This window comes from Motacilla alba, chromosome 12, assembly GCF_015832195.1.
Source record: "Motacilla alba alba isolate MOTALB_02 chromosome 12, Motacilla_alba_V1.0_pri, whole genome shotgun sequence".
Classification (NCBI taxonomy): domain Eukaryota; kingdom Metazoa; phylum Chordata; class Aves; order Passeriformes; family Motacillidae; genus Motacilla; species Motacilla alba.
This window is the reverse complement of record NC_052027.1, coordinates 12403289-12430336: the sequence shown is the minus strand read 5'-3', so window position 1 is coordinate 12430336 and position 27048 is coordinate 12403289. Positions and strand designations below refer to the sequence as shown.

The following is a 27048-nucleotide window of genomic DNA, read 5'->3' as shown; positions in this document are numbered from 1 at the left end:
GCTAAGACCATAAAGTTATTTCTTCTATATATGAAAGGAACTACAAAGGACATACAAAGACAAAGAACAACAAAAAAAAATGAAGACAAGGCATAAAATATAACACAACTCCACAGCATTTTGGATACTAAAATTTAATAACAATCACAGGATGCAGATGTACAAATTTCTTTTAAGGAAAAGTAGCACATTTTACATGTAATATTTTCCAAAAAGAATGTTCATGTACAACAGTTAAACCCTCCCAAACAATTTTCATTTTACTTTTTTTTTCCTCATGAAGACATTTCTCCAAATTCAACTCAAACTTTCATGTGCATTTGAATAAAGATTTCACCTATAATTAACTCTCATGTCCTAAATTTGCAATAAAAGCAATTATTTTGCAACAGGTTAAACATGATACTCACAGATGAGTTTCCTTCCTTTAGGTGTGCAAAAACTCTATCGAATACTTCTTTGAAATGCTCTTTCACAATATCTTTCACTAGATTGAACAACCACGTTCTGTCATCATCTTCCACCAGGCGGTCGTAGAAGACACGAAACACCTCGTGTACAAACAGCCGAATCATCACATGCTTGTTTTGAACTGCACTTTTCTTAATGAGCAAACAGCCATGGATAACCCGTGAAAAGTCACGCAGGTTGAAGGTATAATGAGATTTGGCTGGTGTGGGCAGAAGATTTTTGATGGCTTTCTTATACACCTTCAGATAACAACAATAGAGAGCAACAAAATCAAAAAAGTAACACTGACTGTATTATTATCATAGTTCCTAAATGCCTTCTGAAATGTTATTTCTCAAAAAACCCCTTTCACACTATATTATTGTAGAGGCAAAGGAACTTCAATGAACAAATGGAAGGAAATCTCCAGTAAGGTATTTGCCTCTTACCTCTAAAGTGGCAGTGACAATTTGATTTCCTATTGTGGAGAAGTCAGGAGGAAATTCATTGATCTTTAGGTAAAGAGCTACCACGGTAGAGAAGATGCGGATCATGGTTTCATCACTGAAAGAGTTGATGGTGCAGATGTTGAAGTGTCGCAGGAACCGAGGGGTCACAGGATTCCTCCCACCCCCTGGAGGCCCCATGGCAGCCAGCAACTGGACATCAACCAGGGTGATTTTAGAGGTGTCCTTAAAATCATACCTTCAAAATAAAATGCCATGTGACACTTAGACACCAATATAATACATTTGATACACCTTAGATGCATCTATATATGACAGATCAACCCCATCATGCACAAAAAAGTATTAAAAATATATATAAACACAGTAGGCATTATGTAATATAATATATATTTCTATATATTTTATCTTTTTAAAAACAAACAACCCCTCCTCCCCAAAAACCAAAAAAACCAACTAGTCCTTTAACTGTATGCCAGTTAATCTCAACATATTTTCTGGCCCAAAAGAAAAACTATTTGTTTAAACTGCGTTCTGTAAAATCTGATTTGAAATTTTGAGTATTAAAACTGTAACGTGTCAAGGTATATTATCTCTATTCAAGACCAACAAATATCTGAGCAGTGCCTGGAATCACAAGGGTAGCTGTATTTGAGAAGTGCCTGGAATCGTAGAATGATCCAGACTCAGGAAAACACCTGTTCCAATCTTCCAATATAAGCAAAGCCAAAAACCTCAAAACCAGGGAAAACTTTCAACTTATTTTATTTCATGCCTATTATCAGACCTGATTTCACTGTGAGTTTTTAAAAAACATTTTGATATCTTGTTAAAAAAATTATTGACTAATAGAGACATGGATAATAGGGGAAACCAACATAAGAAATAAAATCAGTAGTTTTATATAACTGCATATATATAGATATGTACAGAAAACTGCCAACTCAATCTAAGGAGAAAGAAAAAGAAACTGAACTGGAAAAAAAAGTTAAAATAATCAAGGTGTAAATGAATAATTTTATTTAACATATATTAACTCTGCTGCTCAGCACTAGAACATTCTAAAATGCTCAAATTTAATTTGATCATGAATTTCCTAAACTGAGAAGTCCTTAGACAGTAAAATACAAGTTGCTTCAACTTTAAATAATGCATTTTTATATAAACTAAATTTACATTAACATTTACAAACCACTTCAAAAAGTTTTGAAAATGAAATTCAAGGGAATAAATAAGTGTAACAGCAAATACATCAACAAAAAGTTTTCAGTTGTATTTCAAATAATTACCAAAATCCATGGTCAAAGAACTGTCTTAAAAGTTCTATAGGAGGCTGTGCCCCATACTTCTCCAAAGCTGGCATATTCATATCATCTACAAAAATAATGCACTTTTTTCCCATTGGAGGGCCAAAAACTCCTTTGCGCCTCTTGTCCAGCCTGGCCATAATAATGTTCTGCAATGCAAACAGGATCACTCAGAACACAGATTACATATTCATGTCCACATCTCTTGAGACCAAAATTATCTGTTCTGCTAACCTGAGTCTGATTGGCACTGGTCCGAGCTGAAAAATTAATGAAGAACGGGAAGAAGCGCTCCTTTTCCAAGTTGTTCATTAACTTGTCCTTGACATACACAGATTTCCCAGTTCCTGTTGGTCCCACTAGAAGCAGTGGTCTTCACAAAGAAATAAAGCATACAGAAACCTAACATTGTAAACTAAAAGCAGCTAGAAGTCAAAGGTTTTACTAACTTGCCCTTCTTCTTCTACCTCTAAAAACATTACTCACCTGAAGAAGAAACTGAAGTGTTCTAAGACATTCATTAAACCTTCTCATAATTTTAGTTTGCTTCCATCATCAAGAAAATGGGGGGATAAATGAACATTTTTCACTCCCTTATTCTACTGGTGTTGGAGTATATGAACACACAGGGCAGGTAAATTTCTCCTGATAGGTCTTTCATTAATTCAAACTTCATAAAGCTTTCAGCCTTGGAACTCAAGGTAGATTTTATTTTATTCTCTTATATGATCTGACCATGACTAATATAAATTCTTTTCATGGGAATAATAAAAAAAAAAATCCTAAAACATGCATATAATTGCCAACAGTAGAAACAGTATAAACAATTTTTGGGTTGTCCTAAGAGCATCATCAGATTGCAAATACTAAAGTTAGACTGTAATAAGGTTTCACAAAAAGAAAATTAAAATCAGACTTTGGGGCAGATTTTTTTGTTTGTAGTAAATATCTTTGTTAAAAGGCCAAATAAACTGAGGGTTTGGTAAAAACAATGAACTCATAGGAAAGAATAAGAGATATTTCTACCTATGATCAATTTTCACTTCAGAAATTTGTAGTGAAGCAACTTACCTTCCATGGGTAATGAACAGGTCTAGCAAATAGGTATAGCGAACCGTGTCCATAGTTGGGACTATAATATCTTGAATCTTCACATTTTTATCACTGTAACTAATTTGTTCAATAAATTCATTCCAGTGAGCCCAACCTACTTTGCCTTTGAGCTAGGAAGAAACACAGATGTAGAACAGATTGGTGTTATACATATTAAGGGTTTTCTCTACTACTTCGCTTTTGAAAAATTAAAGGAATTGATTTTAACAAATTAATGAATATTTGATGTTTCAAAAGTTCACATATTTAGTTTGCTTTACTTCACTAACAATGAATTAAAATACCTAAACTTAGACTCCTTTGTTTTCTTAAAAACTTTGTTCAGTGAAAACAAACAAAAAACCACATATACAGAAAACCACAACAAAAAAAACCAAAAGAAAGCAGTCTAATAGGCACTATAAACAAAAATTGCAAGACAAACTACCTATGGGCTTAAAATTCTCCTTTCCTTCTGAACAGTCCACACTATTCCTTCTAAACAAAAGCAGACCAGCTGAGCTTGGGTTACAGAAGAAATATGCAGTGGCAGTATTACAAATATAACTGAAATGTATATCTTAGTATTTTATAAAAAAATTGGTCAGTACACTGGCATTTGAAAAAGAAATGAAAAACGTACTGTGGGATTTAATTCAACCAACACTCTACAACATCCAACAGGCTTTGTACAGTTAAAAAACCCACCTGGCTGCATTTTCCTTCTATTAGGACTGTAAGAATCTATTTAGTGGATGCAGAAGCCAATCCTACCTGATACACGTAGTCATATACCAAGCCTTTCTCTTCTAAGGGACACTCCCACGTTCCCAAATTCTCTGGTAGAGGACTTGTTTCAGATTCCCCAGACAAAATTTCCCTCAAGAAATTATCAAAAATCGTCCTGCTGTCATCATCACAAATTCCACCAATGGACCAGATTATGGCAAAAGCAAAACAACCCTGCAGAGGCAAAAAGTTAGTAACTGTATCATAAGTTGACACATTACATGAACCTTGTACAATCTGATTAACAAACATAATTCTAAAAAATATTGTTAAGCAGAGAAACGTCAGCAATTGACCTTGAACATCCCTGGCCTAAAGAGATTTAGAAATCCGACTGTAGACAGAGGGCACAAATAATCTTACTCAAGGACAGAAAGAACAAAAAATAAAGGCCACTGACTACAGCAGTATGTCAGATGACAAAGCCTGAGAAGAACTCTAATGACAAATCAGGATCTAGGAATTTTGTAATTTAATTTTAAATAACTACCTTCACATTCTGTTTTCTTAAGTTTTTCATAAGAATAATCACGTAAGGTCAGACAGAGGATCCAATTAATATAACTGTCAGAAAACCCTCTTACATAGATATTTTTGATCAAACAAACAAGCCAATCAATGTTGCATGAATATTTATTTCCTTTAAGAGAAAGAAGACTCTTTGCTTTAGCTAACTTCTTGGTTACTTAAAAAGCACATTTAATAAAAGCACTATCCTATTTAATTGGAAAAAAATAACATTTTAAATAATATTTGTCACTTGTAAAACTTCCACTTCATCTCTGTCCCTCCAGAGTATGGGGAGAGAGAGCAAGGAGGTAGTAGAATTGTTTCACATGTCTCTTATTCACAAATTAAAGTTACTTGGATTAGTAAAATTGTTTTGAAAACCAGCATATAGAGAAACAAATACACGTTTCACTCCATGTTAAAAAACCAACCATAATCCAGGCCCGGATGCTTTTGTTGGTGGGATCTTCTTGCACAGCTGGACAAATCAACATTTCAAAAATCCGTGTGAGAGCTACTACAACATTGATCTCACTTGTGGGTACCAATTCCTACGAGATTCAAAAGGTTGGATGTCATACTTTACATACTTTTAGTTAATTTATCTTTTGGAGGTAAAATACGAAAACAATTAGATCACTGGCCAATTCTAAACACACACGAGAAGGCAAGGTTTGCACTGACTTTTACTCAAAAGATCATTAGCCCTCCTCAGTCATTGAAATGCCAAGACCTTTAGCTTGTTAACCCTGCTCATGTCTACCAAATGAACACTGCAATTAAACATCCTAAACCAAAACAAAACTCACAAAAGTAACTACAGCAAAACATGAGCAAAATTCTGAGCATGTCACACTGAGCTTGCAAGGAACTACACATTTCCTCTAAAACTTACAAAGAACTTCCTTATGCAACATGAGATCTTTAAAGAAAAAAAATGTACAAAATTCTCTTGGGAAGACTTTTTAATCAGTGTTTTAAATACTTACTTTACTTTTTAAAATAAGAAGATGAAAACTATGATCAGGTTTCAAGCCTCAGCTGACATTCTCATTTTAACTCTTCACACTGGTCCTATGAGCCACAAATTCATTCTAACTGTGCTTGTCATGAGAGAACAGTCACCTCCTACCAAGGGTAACAGAATGGAAATGGCCACTAACTACTGCAGGAAAAAATGACAAAAATTACCTTGCACTGTCTCTGACGGACTCTTAATGCTGGTGGTACCAACCAATCAAAAAGTCCCTGCAGAAGACCTTGATTTTCCTCTGAATTCAGAGGTTCAGGCAGTGTATTCAGCCAAGAGGTAACAATTGGCCTCCAGCCCAGCTGAGAAGGTTCCAGATAAATCATGCCACAACGGCTGACTGTAGCAGGCTAAGGAAAAACTGTAAACTCAGTTTACTGTGCATTGAACAGACTAAATTTCGTTTAATATTTTCATTAAATACAAAACTTACTGATGCCTGGGAAAGATCCATAGTTTCAAAAATGAGAGTCATCTGAGGGGACATTTGGATGACTTCCCCACTCATCAAACAAAGCTTGAAAGATAAAAAATAATATGCAAAATCAGAAAAAAAAATTGGTATTAAATTACACTTCCTATCACAGGGGAGCTCTATATGAAAATCGGCAAAACCAAGTAAAACCAAAGGTAAGGTCAACTACATAAAATGTTTAACCACTTGTATCAATAGATTCTTATCAAGTTTTTGCTAAATTCTTCACTCAAACCACAGTACTTCATAGCAGCCTACCAGTAGGTTCATTACAATCAGTCTTGCATATGACAAGAAGAAAGGACAAAAGGTACCTGCAGCTATTATTGCTAATACTGAAGCATTCCAGCTGGAGACACACTACCCTTTTGTCCTAAAGTAGGATTCCAGTTTGAGTATTTTGACACATTATCATACAGAACTTAAAATTTCAAATGTTTTGTCTAATTTTTGTATTTGCTTTGGGATTCCTAGGGGCCATTTACAAAAGTGGTGTTACAATTTTGGCTTCAGAAGCCATTATTTTGAAAATGAAACCCTTTGCATCTTGAGATTATCTTGAAATATAAGTGTCTAAGTTTGTACAGTCTTAGAAATAATGGGGTTTATAATATAGAATTAATTGTAATTTCTGACATTTAAATTTCAATTATTTATGTTAGAAAATCATATTATGGCATTAAGGAAATATTACATAATTCATGTTTTTCAGCAATGAGTTGATATTGTGATTATGATTCCAATACAAACAAACAACACAAACAAAAAAACTCCAACCAAAAACCACAAAATAAAAAAGCTCACGACTTGTCACCAACACCATCTTGCACTTCTCAAAAGTCAGGCACTGCAATTTATATGCAGAAGAATATTTTCAAAATGTCACATTATTTTCTTCAAGCATTTTTTCACTGACTGATACCTTTTTGTTGTCATCCAGCACCGTGTTCATGCTCTCAATCCACAGAGTATCGATGGGGCCATCGAAGATGACCCATTTGCGCTCGGGGGTCTCGGACAGCGCGAATTCCCTGAAGGTTGTAGCGACCACCCCGTCCGTCCACTGGCAGGGGTGGACGTGCCAGTGGGGAGTGAGACAAAGAACACAGAGTTCAACCTGAGCTGCCAGCCACAGAAACCCTTCCCTTGGCTTCCCATTAACCCTCACTTTTAACTGGTCTCCTCCTGTGCTGCAGAGAGCAGCATCTAACTTTGGAGTTTCACCAAAGGTCTTAAAACAACAGCAAATTTTAAAAAAAAATTCCACTTAAAAAATACTGTAATAAAAAGGACCAGCAATTCAATTTACTGAAGCTTAGAAGTGCTTTTGCCCTGTCTTGCACCTGTTTCTCCCCAGAATCACCCTAATTCTCTCCAGAGTCACTATTTCACATTTACTGCTTCATATTGTTCCTCCTCCAAACCTAAGTTTCACACTTGGGAACCCATGAGTTCATAGATTTTCTGAGAGAGTTTTTGTATTACTTTGATTATACTAGTTAAGAATAGACAGAAAAATGAATACAATTATGTTTGATATGATTTCCTAGCATGGATGCAACTATAAGAGGACAATAACCTTCAAAATGGTGGGGTTTTTTTTGCGTGTTTAAACCTGTGCAACTGCATACACACACAGTACTGCATTTTTTACATCCTTATTAAAAAAAGGCCACAAAAGTATTAGTTAAAATAAAATTTACAGTTGTATTCTCATCTGTGTTTAAAATAATAAAATTATGAATTCAAGAGTTTACTATCCATAATAATGGAAACATAATATACAGGAAACATTACTTTTTAAATATGCATTACCTCATGGGATATCAGATCAAACTGCCCAAACAGCTGGCCCATAGTGATTGATTTTGGATTCACAGTTCTATAAATGACTTTTTCTTCTTCACCATAACCACGCTGTTTCATAAGAGACAGCGTATCTGCCAACACATGTAGAACTTTGGTCTTCCCAGAAAATGACTCCCCCACCAGCATGAAGCTGTTAGATGGAAAAAAAATCCTGCTATTAATAAATCTGTCTTGCAATTTAGACTTTCACAGATCACACGAAGGTCAACAGTATAAAACATACGCTTAAAGCTAATTTTCACCTAATTTTCAAAAAGTGAAGCAAGCAAATTTTCTTTGAACACAAAAAACATCTTTCCCACAAATTCAGTTTATTTGCACATGCAAATATGATTGCACCATCTTAGAGAGAAGATTAATGAATGAGCTGAATATTAACCATCATATAGCTCATGTCATATTGTATGTATTTCCTCCAGTTGCTATTCTGTAAAAAAAGCTAGGAATAAAATGGCACAGATCTGATCACTAATATTTTAATACAAATAAGCTTTTACAGTCCTAAGTTTTCACCACACTGGTATCAGCACCTAAAATCATTATACATGTGCAAGTGCTTCTGCTATCAGGAAGAGTACAATTCCTCAGACATACATCCACAAGAATTCTGAGACATGCAAAAGCAGTATCAGTAATCAGCTGTTCCAAAGCTGATTGGAACGAAGAGGACTATTATGCCACCCTCAAAACCTTCTATAACTTCATATAAATAGCTGCTAGAGGGTAAGTCAGAATTACAAAAGATAGTGCAGTGATGAGAACCTTACCCATGTCTAACAATCATCATTTCATATGTCTGTATCATTTTCTGCATAAAAGTTTGTACAGGTTGGACGTTATGTTGTGTGCAACATTCATTGGCACATTCCAGAAAATCCTAAAATCCAAACAAATCATAATCTTATTCCTGCTACAATTTAAATTACCGTCCTGCACGACAATAGAAGAGTTTATGCTCATCAGAAAGGGTTTCAAATAAATTAATTAATAAGTGAAATTGTATTCGTCAGAATATAGCAAACATCCTGGAGGTAAAAATTCCATTTCTGTACTTCATGTGCTAGAACAGAATTTAACTACAATTTTTATCTTGAGGAGAAGGCATATCACCCTCAGGAAAGCAGCAGTGTGCTTCAGAACCATACACTTTTTTCAAGATCGTAGTATTTACTGGAAACTTAAAAGTTAATCAAATTTGTTTTTTCCAACATACTCATCCTTTCCAACCGTTCTCCTTCAAAGATTGCTTCAAGTGTTGCTAAAAATAAAGTACAAGCACCAACCTTTATCTCACTTAATTATGTCCAATAATTAGGAAAGAAATCAGAAAGCCTAAAACTTGGTAAATGTGCAAATCAGTTCCCAATCTGTAATGCACAACCCTTCTGAATGTAAGGGAACTCAGATGTGGATTACATTCAGCACAGATAAAATAATACCCTTTGCTACAAAGTTTCATTGCAAACATTCAGCAATTTTTTTCATCTTGAAATACCTCACTGTATTAATTGCACCTGATTACAAAGCAAATCACCACAGAACAATCAACAAGGATCATGACTAAGGAAAAATTAGAAAAGTACTTACATTGTAGTCTGCCTCAGGAAGCTGGATTCCAGGAAATAAATCACTGGTTATACCCATGAACAGAGGTATATCATGTGACAAAAATTTGGGCTCATTCACATCTTTAATTGATCTAAGAAGCTAGAAGAAACAAATATGCATTTTGCCACTCTTATTAAGAGACAGAGGTGTTCAGCAATTAAAATAACCTAGTATGTAACAAAGATGAATTCATTAAATGGGACATTTGATAAGCCCAACCATGCAATCATCAGAACAGCCCAGAAAATGCAGCATGTATTTTATTATCCTAATTTCACAAACTATAAAACATGGATCAGTGATGAGACAAGATATACTGGAACTGCCTTCAGAACTCAGAACTGCATGTATCTACGAAACTCCTTAAGCAAATATTCCCCCAGGAACTCACCAATATATCTTCATCTTCAGTGGGAAATTTTAACTTTAGATTCCCTGCAGCCACCAGCACAGCTTTGACTGCCCGCATGCCATAGTCGTAGTGATACTGAGAGGAAAGCTGCTCTGAACAAAGCCTGTAGGTCATGACTATCTTCACTGACAGTGACTTAGCATTCAGAAATCCGTATGAATAGAGGGAAATTTCTGCTATCAGAGCATAGTTTGGAACCATCATGGCTACCGTTCGGAAAAGAACCTGGAATACATACCCAAAGAATTATCTTAAAATAATTAATTTAGGAATGGAAAGCAATTCAGAACTTCTACACTATTCATCCCACCACAAAACAGTATTATCAATACTTGCAGCTTAAGACTCCCTAGGAATATAACCTAACTGAGCTACCACCAACATCCATCTTAAAGTACAATGCAGTATATCAAGAAAAGACACTATGCCCCCCAGCTCTTTTCCCTCAGCACTGTCTCAAGAATGCAAGAATGCAATTTGCCCCTCGGACAGATACATCCAGCAGTAAGGAAGGAAAATGTGGTACATGGCAGGTGAGAGAATGCACTTTCTTTCAGCAATCTGCAGTTGGTGTGCTCCTCATGCTGCACTATCTCTGCTTTCAGTTAGCAAAGCCTCCTCATGCAAACAGCTCACCTGGACAAAACAATCATCACAAAGGTCACAGATGCATCTATCTTATTATTTTACCTTCAGATTATCTGGAAGTTCAGAACGTCCTGCATAACCTGGATTCATAGTAATTGCTATGAAACAATTGGGGTTAAGCTTCAGCTCAGTTCCTTCAAAATTAAATGTTTCTAGCTTCATCTGTATGGCTCTTTGGATGCAAAGGATCTGCTGTGCCACTACAGACAGCACTTCCAGTTCAATGCGATTGAATTCATCAAAACATGCCCAGGCACCTGATGAAGCCAAACCCTTGAAAAACTGCAAATGAAGAAAGAAACCAATAATTCTGCTAACAGAAAAGATTCAAAAGAAACTAAGAATATAATGTTGGAAGTTTAATTGGATTAAAAAAATATAATTACAATAATAATGCTTAAACCTGTCTAGATCATAGATCAGTGATGTACTGAAGAACAAAGTTTTTGACTCTAAAGCAAGCTAAATCAGAAGATTCTAATCCCATGAACTCTTGTTTGTTTCATGTTTTAATTAGCAACTTAATAGGCTTTCATAAAGCACAGGAAATGAAACATGTAGAGAACAGCATATAGCATCCAAGGGCAGCAGACCACAGGTGCCACATTCATTTATCTGCAAAACAGGGACCCTAAAATTTTCATGCTAAAAATAAAATACAACATATATTTATTTTCTCTTTACCTTTCCCATTGCCAGGTAATCAAGGCCATCAGAGCAGTTAAAGACAACACACTGAACAGCGAGAGCTTTAGCCAAATCTTTGGTGGTCTCCGTTTTACCTGTTCCTGCTGGACCCTCTGGGGCACCACCGAGGTTTAAATAAAAGGCTCCAATCTAAAGCACAGAAACAGTTTATGGAAATTATTTGTACTTCATTCGTATGAAATTCTTCTGAATGAAAATGGTAAAATTAAATTGCCCTTGATAGTTTCATGCACTTATTTTATCTAACATAAAAAACGTATGGTTTTCCTAATTAAAAGAATCCGAAATGTACTTACAGCTGGGAAAAATAGGCAAGATAAATTAATTTTGATGCTAACAGAGGATTTAGTTTTATTATCATCATGACCACGATTGGTAACTCAGTCTTTATTATACCCAATCTTTCAGTTCTCGTTTAGATACACGTTCCAAGTTAAATTTGTTGCAGTTGCTTGTTGCTACTCTTTTCTCTCTGTCTGTCCTTTAATATATTTTTTTCCTTTTTTCTTTTTCTTTCCCACACCATCCCCCTTTGATGTATGTGCCTTCCATTGACCATTCCATATTCTCACCTATATTCACTGAAGTAGGAGGAAATCTGACAGAATACAAAAAAGTTGCAGACTTTAAACAAACATTCCAATCAATTTACAGGGCCGCATTTGTATTGACTGACAAGTTCTGGGAATACTTTATTAAGATCTTGTGGGCAAAGGACAAGACTTCTATTTGCCAGAATGCCATGCTTCCACCTGCTGTGCTCTGATTCAAGGCTTGTGAGCCTAAAACCAAAACAGACCACCAGCTGCATCACCCTCTGACACCAATGTACCTTGATGTTTTGATAAACAGATACCAAGCATCAGCTACAGCCACACCATGTGTGCCTAGCAAAACTTGAAATCGTACTCCAGCAAAGAGACTGCAGTACTTGATAATGAGAAAAGCTGCAGCTGAGATGACTTTGGTAACTTTCATTTGTCAGGTTAGCTGAGGATAAACGAGTACAGTAATAAACACCTCTGCCAAGAGCAGGGATACTAAAAAGTTACCAAACTTGTACTAGTCTTAGGAACAGTGTGATCACAAGTGAACCCTTCTCCATTTAATTTAGCAGCCCCAGAACATGAGAAAAGTACTTTGTGTTCTCATAATCTTTACAGTAATCATATATTGTCTTTTTTTTCCTGTGTGTTTAAAAAAAGCACAACCACAACAGAAGAACACACTAATGTTTCAGTCAGGTTGGTGGGCTGTCCAGATTTGTGGTTATGAGTGATTTTCAAGTTTAACATTCTGTAAAAATTACAAGCCTCATTCTAGCAGAAATAGCAGAGTCTGACAATACCCTAAGCCCTAAAAGGATGGCTGCACTGGATGGTGTAAGCAATACTGGAGCACGGTAAATACAATTTGCAGTATCCCAGGAGGAAGCTCGTACCAGGGTGCGGTAACACCTGTCTGTGAGGGGAGTGATCACCAGGCGAGGCGAGTTGCCGAGGTATTCGTAGGCGTATTTCACATTGCAGTTAATGATGCACACACGGACGTTCTCATTCTGCCAGTAATAGCGCAGCTGTGCAAGCCACTGAAAGTCTGTTTCACTCTGCACACCTGACAAACAGAGTTGACAGCAATCATAAAAGATGTTGTAGATAGCTGGATTTTCTATTACGGGTAAATTAAAAACAGCTTTGAAATTATTAATGTTGATGCTTGTAGCCAAATACAAACCCATCTTAGTACTGTACTGTTTTAGGCAGTAAAATATGATTGGTTAACAATTTTTCATTAACTATGTGTTGAGAAAAATGTCTTCAAATATAATTACCACTTCCAATCATTTCCTTGATGACATCTCTAGCATGAACATCAAGAGTAACCAAGGCACCCAGTGTAATCCTTGTTTGCTTTGACAGTTTTCCTCTCACCAGCTCTACAATATCATTAAGTTGGAGCTGAAGTGTATCGTAATAACCCTTTAAGCCCTAGGAGACAAAAGGTAAATTTCAAACTGGTTATACCACAGTTTCAAGTGTTCCAGACTCCTTCATGTTGACTAGATATCTTAACAGAGGTTGCTTATTAAGCTACTATTTTATATTGTAATGGTTTTGCATCAACTTCTCTCTTACCCACAGTTATGCATTTACGTTGCCAAGCTACATTTTAAACTATGATTGCTCTAAATAAGAATACTAAAGTACTTGAATGAAAGGTATAAATCACTGCAGATAAATTTATGTGTGTCAAACACACATGCTCATAATTTAAAAAATTTTATTTTAATTGTAAAAAACTGTTTGATTAAGCAAAATACATCAGCTGAAATGAAACAATGAGAAATATTTTTTAAAAATTATGCACTACACAGTACCTTGGGCCCATCGTGAAGAACTTCATGCACCTCACTTGTCCAGTACATCTGAGACACACACAACACTACTTGGCCAGGCCACTCCAGAACCCATCTCTTTCTCTCAGTCTCTAGATAAGCCTGAAAGAGTTACATACATCATACAAACACAGTGTCTGGGAATAAATAAAACAAAGTAATACAGAAGCTTATAACATAATCCTATTAATATTCCTTGCTGAAGAATACTATTTTCCTATTTGCGATGTCCAAATGGAGCTTTAAATGCTCTTTTCCCCTTAGGTTCACAATTTTTTACCCAATAATTTTAAATATTCTTAGAATTATCTTTCCATATTACAGAAATATTCACAACTTGTTAACTTCATACAAAGAAATATTTTCTGTCTAATGATATTCTTTTAGGAGGAAGAAAGCATATTACAAGTGTTCTATTTCTAATTCATAAGAAACCTGAACTATTACATAGGATGATATATCCTGTAAAATAGCACTGCTGTGAAACTTTTAGAAGAATTTACATCCAGTTATAGGAAAACTGCTTGCATCTTCTTCAGACTAAACTCTAATGTACATCACTGGCCTGTTCAATACATATCATGTTAACTTGGTCCTGGCCACATGACTTCATCAACTCCTGTGCTGAGGAAGAATTTTAGAAAGCCAAGAGAGAGCCACAAAACAAAGATAAGTGCTACAGTTCTTAAATTATCACAAACCCCATACCATTCTTGCTCTGGCAATTACATCACGTACAGTCTTCAGCATAATATCTTCTACTTGAATTAACCACTTCTCCACTGCACCTCGAGCTTCAGAAGTAGAAATGTTTGATACCAGTTGCACACGCTCGCCTTCAGAGCTACACATTCCTTTAATGTCCAAATTGCGAAGGAAGTCCAGCTTAGCAATGCCTTCAAAACACTTCTTCAAGTGAGGCTGAACTCTAAGAGGATCCTTAGTCTCTGAGAGGATCTCCAACATTTCATCATTAGACAAGAAAAAGAAGCTAAAAAAATTAGAAAAAAAAATACAACCGCCTTATCAAGCTATTTTTAAGACTGATCTTATTCACAACAAAAAAGTCCCATTCCGAATCTGTGGGCTTTAAAAGACCAAAGCTCATCATACCGGGGAAAGAAGAGACGCTTTTTTTCAAGGTAAGCATTAAGCCCTTTCATGATTTTGTCAAGAAGTTCATTACAGGTCTGAAGCTTCTCTGTTAATCCTGGCAAGGAAGTAGCAGCAAGAACCTGTAACAACAGGTTACATGTGCAAACTGACAGCGATAAATGAAGTATTTCAAACAGTAGAAATGAATCAAATAAGGAACAACATAACTTTGTTTCTAGAAGGCCTAGGAACTGAAATCATAGTTCACTGTATATATTCTGAAAACAAAGCACCCCCTGCACCCCCCCCCCCCCCAAAAAAAAATGCAAGAGAAGCTACTGCTTCCTGTCAGTAATGGATATTTCCCTTACCTTTGGGTCTTCAGCACAAAAATGCATAATCTCTCTCCACAGTCTATCCACAGTCTGAAACTGCCGCCCCTCTTCTGGCATCTGTTGCATAATATCCTCAGAAGAAAAGATGGGTTCCAAATACAGCCACTGCGCCTGCACTTTCAGCCAGTCATCAATATTCTCCTGAATTTTAATCAAGCGGCTTTCCCATTCCTTAATAAATGTTTAAAGAACGTTAACTTGACATTTCCAAGCAAATCATGTTAGAGACAACAAATTCAGGAAAGGTAGACATTGTGGTATTCCAGCTCACAAAGAGAAAAAAAAAAGTCTACCAATAAACAAAGAAAAAGAAAAATATTTAGGAGTATAAGTTCTTCCACATATACAGATGGCCAAAGGAGCTCAGAAATTTCTACTCACTTGGAAACTAATTTTCCAAACTGCATTTATCACTTTAGTGCTATGAACTTTCAACAACTTAATCATTAAGCAATAGCCAGGAGGCTACCAGTGATAAATTCCATTTCATCTCCCCATAGCAAGGGCTCTTTTAGCTGAATGGCAGCAGGGACACAATACCAGAAAAGCCACCTCAGCTCATAGGAGAGATCCAGCAAGTCAGGACAATAGCAGACACCACTGGAGCAGGCGGCCTGTAAAAAGTGTAAGTATGTTCACTGGGCCTGCTTGAGCCTGAACATTTCCCACATAAACCAACAATGAACTAGGGAGGGTAACTGCAAAGCAATTCCACCAGCTCCTCTCCTGTCAATAGCCATGGTGCTAGCACCACAAAGACTACTCTAGCCCTGAAATTCAAAAGCAAGTGTAAAGCACTGCCATCATTGCTCTGAGGCCTGATTAGAAGACACTCTCCCAGCCATCAGGAACTTCCTTTGCCCTGAGGAAAACATTGTAGTTCAAAATTTGAATTCAAAACTCAATAAATAAATAAATGTTCTTATTAGCAATAATAGAAACATTATTTCCAGTTATTAAGAAGCAAGGGTAATGGAAATAGTGATTTTGCAAAATGTGAGAAAAAATAATCATGTTCTCTTGGTTATTCTTGAATCTGAACGGAAGAGAGAATTCCAAAACAGAAATAAGATAAGTATGACTCATACAAACTTAAAAGATTCTTGCTGAACAATCAATGAAAGCATTTCTTTGACAATTCAAACAATAAAGTTGTAACACAAACAGTAACTATTGCACTACAGTTATCCTACAAATAAAAATGGTTGGAAAAGTACTCATTGTACCCTTATTTCAGTGTCAAACGGTTTAATGAAAGGTGATCCTCTCATTGTCTGAGTTTTCATAATCTGATCATCAAGAAGAGCCTGAATATCATCCACTGAAGACAGAATATGAATACCAGTCTCACGATACATATTTGTGGTGAAGGAAATTGAATCCCAGGTTTCCTTCATGGTATTCATTGCTTTCTCCAAGGAAAATTCCTATTTAAAAAGAAAATAGCTTGGTCTAATAACTGAATTTTTTTTCCAACTCTCTAATTCAATGTATAAGCATATCTAGCTAAATAAACTATTTTGCTCCAGCAGCACAAATTAACTACTTGTTATTATTTTTCCTCTGTATATTCTTTTCTTGCACACAGAAAGCAGCACACTTGGGAAATACTGATGATGTCACATGAGATACAAATGCTTACACTCATTATTAATATAATGGGCCAAAGTCTCACCAAATCCCTTCTGTTGCATAATGGCAGAGACAAATAATGCTAATAAGTCATAAAAGTATTCACTAAGAGACCTGATGTCATATTTGTCACTGTCAAATCTCTGTGCTTACCTTGCTTGCGCCTACACTTATTACTGTAAACTGGTCCAAGTAAGAGGATAGATTCTGCTTTAGAACTTTTCTCAGGGTAGTTCCAGCATCTGGTGTTATATCATATCCTACTATATCTGACATCTGCTTCCAGTGACGTTCTCTCATGCCAGGGTTACAAAAGACAACCACAGTGGGAATATTCTCCTAATTAAAAAAAAAATGTATAAGGTAAATATTGTCATATACATGATTTCTTAATTTTTTAATCTTTTGTGTGCATTTAAAATTCTGCTACTGTAGCTGAAGACATGAAAATCTTTTCCAAAAAGTGCAGATGGCTGCACCTGGTTTTCCATTAAATTTCTAAATAATTATATCAACTACTGAAGAAGAAATATAAAAAACTATTAAGCATAATTTTTCAGAGATGCTAAATTTTGCTTCTATTTTCTTCTAACAGAGTCCCAATTTATAATTCCCAACTACATCCTTAAATGTTTTTCTGCATCCAAGAATGACTTTTCTCCTGTATGTGTGCACTTGCTGCAATTTCAGAAACTATTAAAAAATTTTTTAAATCCGATTTTATTAAAATGAATGGGACAGTACAATTTGAAAACGGGGATTCAGAACAGCCTCACTCTGTCTCTGACTCTGCATCATCTACATGTACTAAGCCCTGAATTTAGCATTTGTCCCTCAGTATCAGATATTAATATCCCTCACGTTTGCTTACCTTAAATTCTTTAATCTGATCCAGAACTGAAGAACACATTGTAAGAGTTGGATTACCCCTCCCAGCTATGTGTAGCACTGCCTTTTTCTTCTCTGCTGCTGCTTTCTTCAGCTTTTGTTGGAAGAGTCTTAACAGTTTGTACATCTCTCTGTAAAATTCATCAATCTCAGCCTCCATGCTTTCCCCATCTAGCTCCAAAAAGGTCCCATCCATCCATCTGAGAAAAAATGTAAGGTTACAAAACAGAATAACCAATGTAGCCCACAAATAATTACCACTTTGTTTTGCAACACATGAATAACTATTTGAATTAAAGCAAAGCTCTTCTGTATTATTGTTGTTCTTTGCAAAATGCTAAAGCCCAGCTAAAAGTGGCTCAATTGCATTATTCTGTGTATTTGTGTCATTCTCTTAAGTCAGACACATACTGAAACTTTGTAACTGCATGAATGGACAAATATTTAAGTTAAACTCTAGACAGAGATCGACACATGGCATTTAAAAACACACTAGGTCTTGTATTTTCAAACCCCCCACACTTTCAGCCACAGCACATCATAACACATCAAAGAATGCACAAAATAATAAACAATCTCCCTTAATTTATACACAGAGTACAGTTTTGTGGAAGGATGTCACCACCAAAAGCAACATAGTCATCTGAACCCACCATTTTGGACAGCTGCTAGGTTAAAAGCAGTTTAGGTTACATCCAGATGATGAGCTCTCTAGTTGAGCTCATGTGTGTGATTCATGGTGTGATTCTTGGGGCTATCCTGTGCAACGCCAGGACTCAGACTTCATGATCTTTGTGGGTCCCTTCCAGCTTAGGAAATCTGAGGATTCTATGATTCTATGATTACATTTTAAAAATAAAAACAAACCAACATTTTTTCTAGCTGAATTAAAAATAGCAAGTCTGATATGTATGTTATATTACCCTTTTACTTTGCTTGCCAATAACATGTTAACAAGAAAACAAATCCATATTCTGCAGCTGACATGAATGAGACCAGGATAAGCGTTTTTCTCACTCTCCCTCTCAGGGCATTTAGAGCTGAATTACCTTCTTTCTGTTCGCTGCCATTTCAGTATAAGATTAAAGAGTTTCTGGTACGGTTCTATATCAGCTCTTAAGTTGTTGAGGAGTGGGAATTCACTTGGTTTCCATCCAAGCAGAGCCTCTTCTTTATTAAGAGCAGCTACTATTTCATCAGTGTCCTGTATTGTTTTCTGTAAAGTCCTCACGTCAGTCACATACTGAAATCAAACAATAGCATGTCTTGAGAAATAACCAAATAGTGCTCTGAACAGCTTATATCAAAAGATAAGCTTTCACACTAAAATGTTAGAAAATAAGATTTAAAAACTTGTCTGCTTACTGATGAGCATATAAACTGTGAAGAAACCAGATGAACATTACGAAAAATAAAACTGGTTCTCATTACTGAATTTTAGAGTATTTTCAAAAGGTATGGGCTTTAAAATTTACTGTTCCAGGAGGCAGGCACACAATGTTTTGTGTACGTGGCATATCATATTGGTAACTGGGATTTAATAGCTTAGGATTTCTGTTTTGTGCTTTGAAGTGCTTTGTTTTTTAAAAAGCCAAGATTTCTTACTATGCAATATCCTCCAATTAAAGCACAAGACATGCTCTGAAAATTAAAAAATACTGCTAGAAATTAATGAAACTTTGGAGCCAGTGGTCTGCTCTTCACTAGCATAACAATTAAGTTTTGAGGTTTGTAGGGAAAAAGTATCAAATTGCTACCTGCTAATGGTTTTGCATTAACTGATTTATGGTGAAGAGGGAAAATTAATAAATTATATTTGTGGGTGCACACACTCTTTCTGAACTTGTATTATTGATGCCTATCAGCTAATTCAAGCATCATAGCAAATCTTCCCCTAAATAAAATGTTAAATGCCAATGAGAAACAAAAATGGGAGGGGGACGGAGCTTCATAACTGTGGCAAGAGGATAATAAATGTTTTAGTTCACATTTGTTACACTGATTACTTTTAATTACAATTTTTTCCATGATCCATGTGTATTAAACATATAAAGCATTTCTACTTATTTTATACTATTAATCAAACCTGTTGCATGCGATCCAGTTCTGAGTGTTCTTCTAATTCTGTCACAGATTTATAAATCTTGTCTAATTCAGCATGCAGGTTATCACGTTTCTGTTGCACTTCTTCTTCTCGTTCAGCTTTAGACTGTTGGATCAGCTACAAAAGAATTAATTTTTTTAATGACAAAGGTGATTTTAAGTCCTTTCAATAATTAACATACATACTACCATCTAACCATTTAATGCAAACAGACAGAAAACTAACAGTACAGATAAATTATCATCCTTGCAAGAGCTGAAATTTTTTTTCCTATGTCCCACTTCAATGTGCGCAACCTCTATATGCTAGCACGGAAGCCTCATCTCAATAATCATAGCAGTTAGATTGCCTCAAAGGCCTCCTTCAGGAATCAGGAGACAGAAAGGAAAGCATTACAGAAAAAAATAAGATATTCTCAATTTGGGGATTCAGTATTTTACTGCCAAAAAGGACACCTACAGTTGTTGAAAGCCAATGTTATCCCACATGCACCTGTAGCTGTAAAAGCCAAAAATTCTAGAGCATAAGACCACCTTAAAGCACTGGCTCTGCACACTCAAGGGTTTGTTTTAGGGTACCAAACAAAAAAATCAATGAAGAGAGAGGAGATTTCCTAAGATGAGGACACCTACTGCCATGCAAAATTTGTGAAGCAGACAAACAGAATCTCACCAATGGAGGAACCAATCTTCTTATTTTGCACTAGAATAAGAACAGACTCCTATCTGAAAGTATACAATGCAAATATACAGACTCATGAAAACGATGCAAAACTTTTTCTGTCCTCAACCTCTAGCACAATGCAAGTCACCTGACAGCCAGCTACAGGGTCCCACTGCTGAGGGATTCTCACTAAGCAGTGGGATTCACTCTGTACTACCATCCTCATTTAAAGGAGTTAGAACAAGCATCATGGACTCTCTATGCAGAAGTAGAAAATTAATTTTACCAATTTTTTTGGGGATGATTAAAAGAATAATTTGCTTGCATGGGGATAACATGCAAACAAAGTATTTTATAGACATAGTAGTCTCCCATCTGGGCATCTTTTCAGACAGAGGCATAGTTACTACCCTTGGATATATGCCTTATTATCTAAACAAAACTTATTAAAGGAGAAATCCTTACTTGTAATATTTAAAAAAATACTGATTTTTAAAAATGTTAATTATTAATTCTTGAAAAATCTTAGAAGAAATCATTAAATCTAGGCTAAATTGCTACAAACAGGCAAGAGAACAATAAAAGGCTTGACTTACTGCGTCATAGACAGAGACAAAGCATGCTAAGCAAGATGAATACAGGTGGTGGAAGAAAAGTAATCTATAGTCACACAGAGAAAATGGGATGTTGCACATTTTCTATTAATGATTGCTGGAAAACGTTGTTCCTCCTGTTCTTTTTTTGACAGAACAAAATACCACTTTAACTAAATTACTTCCTACCCAGACACTCAGTCTTATTAAGGGCCTGACAGCTACATTTTCAGTACTAAACAAGTACAGTGTAGTGAATTTTCAGCTGCCTATGTCTTACCTAGTACTGACCTAAGCATATTAGGATAATAAGACTTGCTGAAGCTTCTAAGTTACAGTGACAGTTTTAAAATTTAGCCACAAAAAGTCCACTTTTGTTACAAAAATCTGGAAATACGTTATTCATGCATGTCTAAATTAGTATGGTTCACATTATATGTGTATATACATTTAGCCTGCTGAGGAAATAAAAAGCTCGAGTAAAGTGAGAAGTCTAACAAGCCAAAATATACCATAAAATAAGAAAATGCTCTTACAGTATCATGCTCTTTGAAAATGAGCTTTATCTTCTTTGGCCAAAATATAGCTGTTGAATTTAGCTCAAGGTCCTCGGGAGTAAATGGATAAACATCTATCAGGTAACTCATTTGCCGACAGCACTCCTACAAAGGGAGATTTCACAAAACTTGAGGTATGACAGAGCTGTTTAAAATATAGGGCAGGATAATATTATCTACAAAGATAAAATAAAAATCTACATTTCATGAACTTTTCAGAATTCAGAGCTCCTTCAGCCAATTGGATTTTAACATTCAAAACATATGTGTAATACTTTTCAAATCCCTGCCCTGATCATGAGCTTGTTTCTCTAAATACCACTCCTGTGTTCTGTAAATCTATATGCAGAAATTCTAATGTAGTTAAAAATATACAAAATATAATTTCTGCAGATATAAACATACTTACAGACCTATTACCATCCGAAAATCTGACACATATCACACACACATGCACAAACTAGTCCTAATGTAACATCACCTACATTCTGCTCAAGGAGTAAATTGTTTCTCGTGTGTTCAAAGTCTGTTGACTGTTTTTACACATAAAGTGTTCTTTATACTGTCTATTACATTTTCACAAATAGATTTTTAAGCAGTCCTGAAGTAAGTCTCCAAGTACAAAAAATAAACTGGGTGATTTATTAAAAGCTGCATTTCCTCACAGACTTGCAGAACACATGAGAACGAGAATAAGAAGCAAATGCATATGGCGAAGAATAAGCTGGACTTCCCACCTCTGTCTGAAGTAACACTGAGTTTATTCACACAGGCAGAAAAAAGTCTGCACTCTGGAATGAATCCTTTATTTGTACAGGTCAATCCTTTATTTGTACATGTCTAATAAAAGATCAAGAATTAAAGGATTGTCTTTTACCTTACTTCTTTGCACCAGGTCCTGAAAATCTTTGGTTTTGACTTTCTTCATGTATTCTATTATTTCTACCATTTCTTCTGTTGACTCAGGAACTTTTAATGCATATTCCTTAATGGCTTCACATTCACTGCATATCCTATAGTTTTATTTTACATAAAATACCAACATTTTAAGATGTTAGTTTGACTGGTTTCAAGCTCAGCTTTAATGCAATTAAAAATTCAAATTACTTCTTTAAGTATTCTCCCCTCACAAATTCCATTATTTATGAAACTAGAAGAGGAATATGACCAAGTCAGTCTAGACAAATACTGGTTTCTGACTTGCAATAATTGCTTTGTTTGGATTTTGGGGTATTCCTCTGAAATAAATGCTTTAGTAACCTGTTGTTAACTAAAAGAACTTCAGCAAACTATCATTAGTGTACACACAAACACTTTCCTAGTAAATATTGTCTCACTTTAGCAATGTGGAATCACTATAAAACTTGGCCATAGTTGTTCATTTTAACTAAAAAATGTAGTAAGAGTTTCCCCATGACCTAACCCATACCTGCAAATTAACCTCCTGTTTAACTGAATTGATATCCTGTAAGTTCACCCATATAGAAGATAAAGGGGAGGTGGTGGATATAATTTTTCTCAGTTTTAATAAGGCTTTTGATACTGTCCTTCACAGAATCCTTCTAGAAAAGTTGTCCAGGTGTGGGATGGGTGTGTTCATGGTGTGCTGGTGAAGAACTGGTGAAGTGCAGAGCTCAAAGCATTGTAGCAAATGGCTGGCAACTGTTACCAGCAGTGTTCCTCAGGATTCACTCCTGAGCCCCTTCTGTTCAATGTATTTATCGCTGGTTTTGATGCAAGAGTTGGATGCACCATCAGCAAGACTGCTCATCATACAGCTCTGAGGTGCTGCGGACTCCCTTGAAGGATGGGACACTTTGCAGAATTAAACATTTGGCTATGATTAAGGGGATGGAAGGCAGTGAGTTGAAATGCCAGATTCTGCACCCAGGATGGAGTAACACCCAGCACAAGTACAAACGGGGAGGAATGGCTAGAGAGCAGCCCTGCTGAGGTATCCATCAGGTAATAAGAGAGTCTAACTTTGACAGTGCAGTTAATACTGTAATTCACACATAAATCCAGAAGAGTAATAAAGTTCTTGGATCTTTGACCTTTGATCTTTTAGCTCCTCCATTTTCCAAGTCTATACTAATATGTTCTCCTACCTTTTTTTGAGACTAACACAGCAGAAAAAATACAACAGCCTGTGCAAACTGCATTAGATCGTTAGTTAGCCAAGAACCTTCAGTAAACAAAGTATGGTATATCTGCATTTCTTCTACATGTTTCTGCCATGCATTTAACACATAGAGCATTCACAAGGAGAAAAATCCTACTTACCTTTCATTTTCCTCTCTGTAATCTGTAAATATTTTGTCCATTAGCATTTTTGCAAAGTTGTTTGCACAATTAGCCAAACCTTGTTTTAAATCCTCACAGTTCAAACAGACCATAGGGAAATAAATCACCTCTGGCAAACTCATGATTTCCTTCTTGAGGGTGAAAAATTCATCTATGAACTTCAGAAAAACATTAGACTTTACACTTCGGAGCTGTTGTTTAAATACTTGGCTACATGAGTAAGTATTAGACACTGAAGAAAATTAGTAATGTTTTCTTCTATTTACCATGAATAATAAATTTTTAGGGAAAAAAATCAGTAACATTTTAGGTAGTCCATATATTTTTAGCTAAAGGCTAAGCACCTGTTACCCTCTGTTACCTTCTCATTATTGCTGTATGTACAGTAAAATTATTTATAAAGGGCAGAATTAAAACTTACATTAGTGTATTCATCAAAACTGGGTTGTTCTGCTATAAATGTGTTTATCCGTTCCTCTGCAGTTCCATCTACTAGCCAGCCATAATTTTCAACTACAATTCAATTATAACATATTTATATTACTAAAATGCATATGCCACACAGCAAGCTACTTATCACAAAGAAGCGACACAGCTATTTACACACTCTTCTATCGCTTACCATAGCCTTTAAAATGCTGCTTTGGGCCTTCTAAGTTGTCTCTGATAGATTTTCCCAGAGCGGATTTGGCCCATTGTACGGTGTGAGCAGGGAGCTCAGCATCCAGAGTTGCAGTGCCACCCATTAGCCAAGCTTGTACCGTTTGGAAGTTCTAAGAGCAGTGCAAGTGTTGGTTATTGAAATTTTAAAAAGCTGCACAATGATACATATACTTTAAAAGTAAGTTGCAATCTGCAGAAGACACGATCATAAAAGTATGAGACCCTAACTATGACCAAGTTCACATGCTTTATACATGTGTAGAATGACTTCTCCTGAAGCAAAGAGTTGAACATTAAATATATAAAGGAAAACAAAAAATTATCCAACCTTGCATAAAATTAAATTATATAATATATGCAAATACAGAAAACAAACCCCAAAACATTTCTCTGAAAGTACCACCACATGTGACTGGTGACCAATACTCAGTTCACATCTAAAGCCCCCAGAAAGGCTCCCTTCCCTGGAACCATAGACAGGCTCTCAAGACATCAATCTTTTGATGTTATATAAAACAGTTTTTAGAGATTTGAGTATTTTCTTTTTCTTAGAAAGAAAAGCAATATCGACTTTAATTTTCCTTGTGTTTCTCTGGAGATCTTAACTTTAATGAAAATTTATTGTAAATCATCACACATATAATAAACATATTATTATAATAATTGCAGACCCAAGGAGCAGACTAAAACAATCAAGAGCAGGTGCACCAAGTTTTTTATAAACAAGAAATTACTTCAGAGCCTGGAGTGCCACTTGGCATCAAAATTCATTATGTGACCTGTAGAATCATTGTGGAAAATAAATAAAAGTGGCATTCTGATCCCATTGCCAGGGTAGTAAGACTCCTAAATCACAATTATTTTCACATCGTGAACATCTTAACAATGACATAATTGAATAAAAACAAAAGCACACCTGGAGAGTCTGTCCTATACAATCTACTACAAACAGAATTGCTTCTTCTAAGTCTTGTAAGCTTGGATAAAACTCCATTCTATTTTCATCAAAAGTCAAGTCCATCTTAAATATAGGCAGATGTCTTCTGTCTTCAGGATCAAAAAGTTTCACAAAAGCTTCAGTTGTTCTTTGCAGTAATTCTTTCAGCTAGGTAATAAGATAGATCATCTATTAGTTGACATTAAAAGGGTTCAACCTATTTTCCACTCATCCAGTAAGCCAGGATTTCCATTCATTTTAGCACTTCTGGCCTGATTATGGATAACTGAAGCAGTGTGAATTTTTCTAATAATTCTAATTAGAAATCAGTTCTATTATTTTTTTAATAATTCTAACTAGAAATCAGCTCTAATTTTTCTAGTGGTTATTAGTCCCAACCCTTAAATGATGAAAACTAATGAACAAGTAAACATTTCAGTAAAGTCCATGCATCTCTTTCTGCTACAAAAGTAAGCCTATGACTAATACATGTATGTAGAAATGAAATATCTTGAAAGCATTTTCCTTTGATTAGACGATTGTTCCATTATTTTTCTACAAAGCAAGTAATGTTTTGATCCCATTAAGTTTATCATGGGAGGAAAGATATTTACCTGATTAGACATAAGCACATCCACACAGTTATAAAAAGACTCAAGCTGATCCAACTTTACACCATCCAAGGCTTCTGACTGAGTAAAGAGACCGATAACTCTTTGGTACCATGTCCTCAGTATCTTGTCTTCTGCTTTAGAACAGCTTAGAGATGCATCAGTTTTTAAAGATCTGCAGTCAACTGGTCCTTTCAATCTAGAAAAGAAAGTTACAGCCAACGTTACGAACAAAATTTAAGCAAACCAAACATGGAGTAAGGTAAACATACAAACTTTTGTATTACAAACCTAGTCTGTCTCTAGCAGGAAGCACAGTGGGAACTTACAGATTGCTTCAGTAGACTAAAAGGAAAGAAAAAGCCTGCCTCAAACTCCAGGATTTGCAGAACAATTACCAGAAAAAAATAATGAGGAAAAATATTTCGAAAATTATGTTTTTGAAAACTGTGAATAAATTTAAAGTTTCAAGATTAAACAGAAAATTCAACTTCTGAAAACCAGCAAGAAGTCTGATCTTCAAGGTTAGCACAGAATTTTCTACAGATGATAATACTACTAGAAGTTGATTTTTCAAATACTACTTTAAAAAGATTTCTATGGAAATTAGGCATTAAAAATAAGTAAATAATGGGGAGAACTTTACAAAATTAAAGGCAAAATACAAATCAAAAGGTCTGATATTACCAACAACTTGAACAATAAAATACGTAACAGAGAGAAAAAAAGTTTCATGTCATAACACAGAGTAACTTAATCACAGTACATTAAAATGGTGCATCAATGCAATTTTCTATGATAAATAATAGAACTGAACAAGCTCATCTTTGCCAGCTTCAAAAACCT

At 35.5% G+C, this 27048-nt stretch overlaps 1 protein-coding gene across 8 annotated transcripts in view; it reads right to left on the bottom strand.

Moving 5' to 3' along the window:
* The window catches only part of DNAH12 (dynein axonemal heavy chain 12), a 58902-nt gene that overhangs the window by 26508 nt on the left and 5346 nt on the right, over positions 1–27048 (bottom strand). For 7 of the 8 annotated variants that reach the window (XM_038148987.1, XM_038148990.1, XM_038148986.1 and 4 more), the window contains 34 exons: positions 26206–26401; positions 25571–25759; positions 24614–24764; positions 24413–24504; positions 23971–24149; positions 22565–22700; positions 21667–21792; positions 19857–19991; positions 18820–19013; positions 17754–17970; positions 17036–17221; positions 16477–16677; positions 15227–15421; positions 14874–14995; positions 14469–14751; positions 13743–13862; positions 13197–13353; positions 12807–12979; positions 11342–11494; positions 10700–10939; positions 9989–10234; positions 9577–9696; positions 8757–8866; positions 7936–8119; positions 7043–7183; positions 6079–6162; positions 5807–5995; positions 5047–5166; positions 4091–4279; positions 3296–3447; positions 2459–2597; positions 2207–2373; positions 900–1155; positions 411–710 (listed from right to left, as the gene is read on the bottom strand). In XM_038148987.1, the coding sequence (XP_038004915.1) occupies positions 411–710; positions 900–1155; positions 2207–2373; positions 2459–2597; positions 3296–3447; positions 4091–4279; positions 5047–5166; positions 5807–5995; positions 6079–6162; positions 7043–7183; positions 7936–8119; positions 8757–8866; positions 9577–9696; positions 9989–10234; positions 10700–10939; positions 11342–11494; positions 12807–12979; positions 13197–13353; positions 13743–13862; positions 14469–14751; positions 14874–14995; positions 15227–15421; positions 16477–16677; positions 17036–17221; positions 17754–17970; positions 18820–19013; positions 19857–19991; positions 21667–21792; positions 22565–22700; positions 23971–24149; positions 24413–24504; positions 24614–24764; positions 25571–25759; positions 26206–26401 (5842 nt within the window). The remainder of the gene's footprint in view (positions 1–410; positions 711–899; positions 1156–2206; positions 2374–2458; positions 2598–3295; positions 3448–4090; positions 4280–5046; positions 5167–5806; positions 5996–6078; positions 6163–7042; positions 7184–7935; positions 8120–8756; positions 8867–9576; positions 9697–9988; positions 10235–10699; positions 10940–11341; positions 11495–12806; positions 12980–13196; positions 13354–13742; positions 13863–14468; positions 14752–14873; positions 14996–15226; positions 15422–16476; positions 16678–17035; positions 17222–17753; positions 17971–18819; positions 19014–19856; positions 19992–21666; positions 21793–22564; positions 22701–23970; positions 24150–24412; positions 24505–24613; positions 24765–25570; positions 25760–26205; positions 26402–27048) is intronic. The other variant, XM_038148993.1, reaches the window with a different exon arrangement.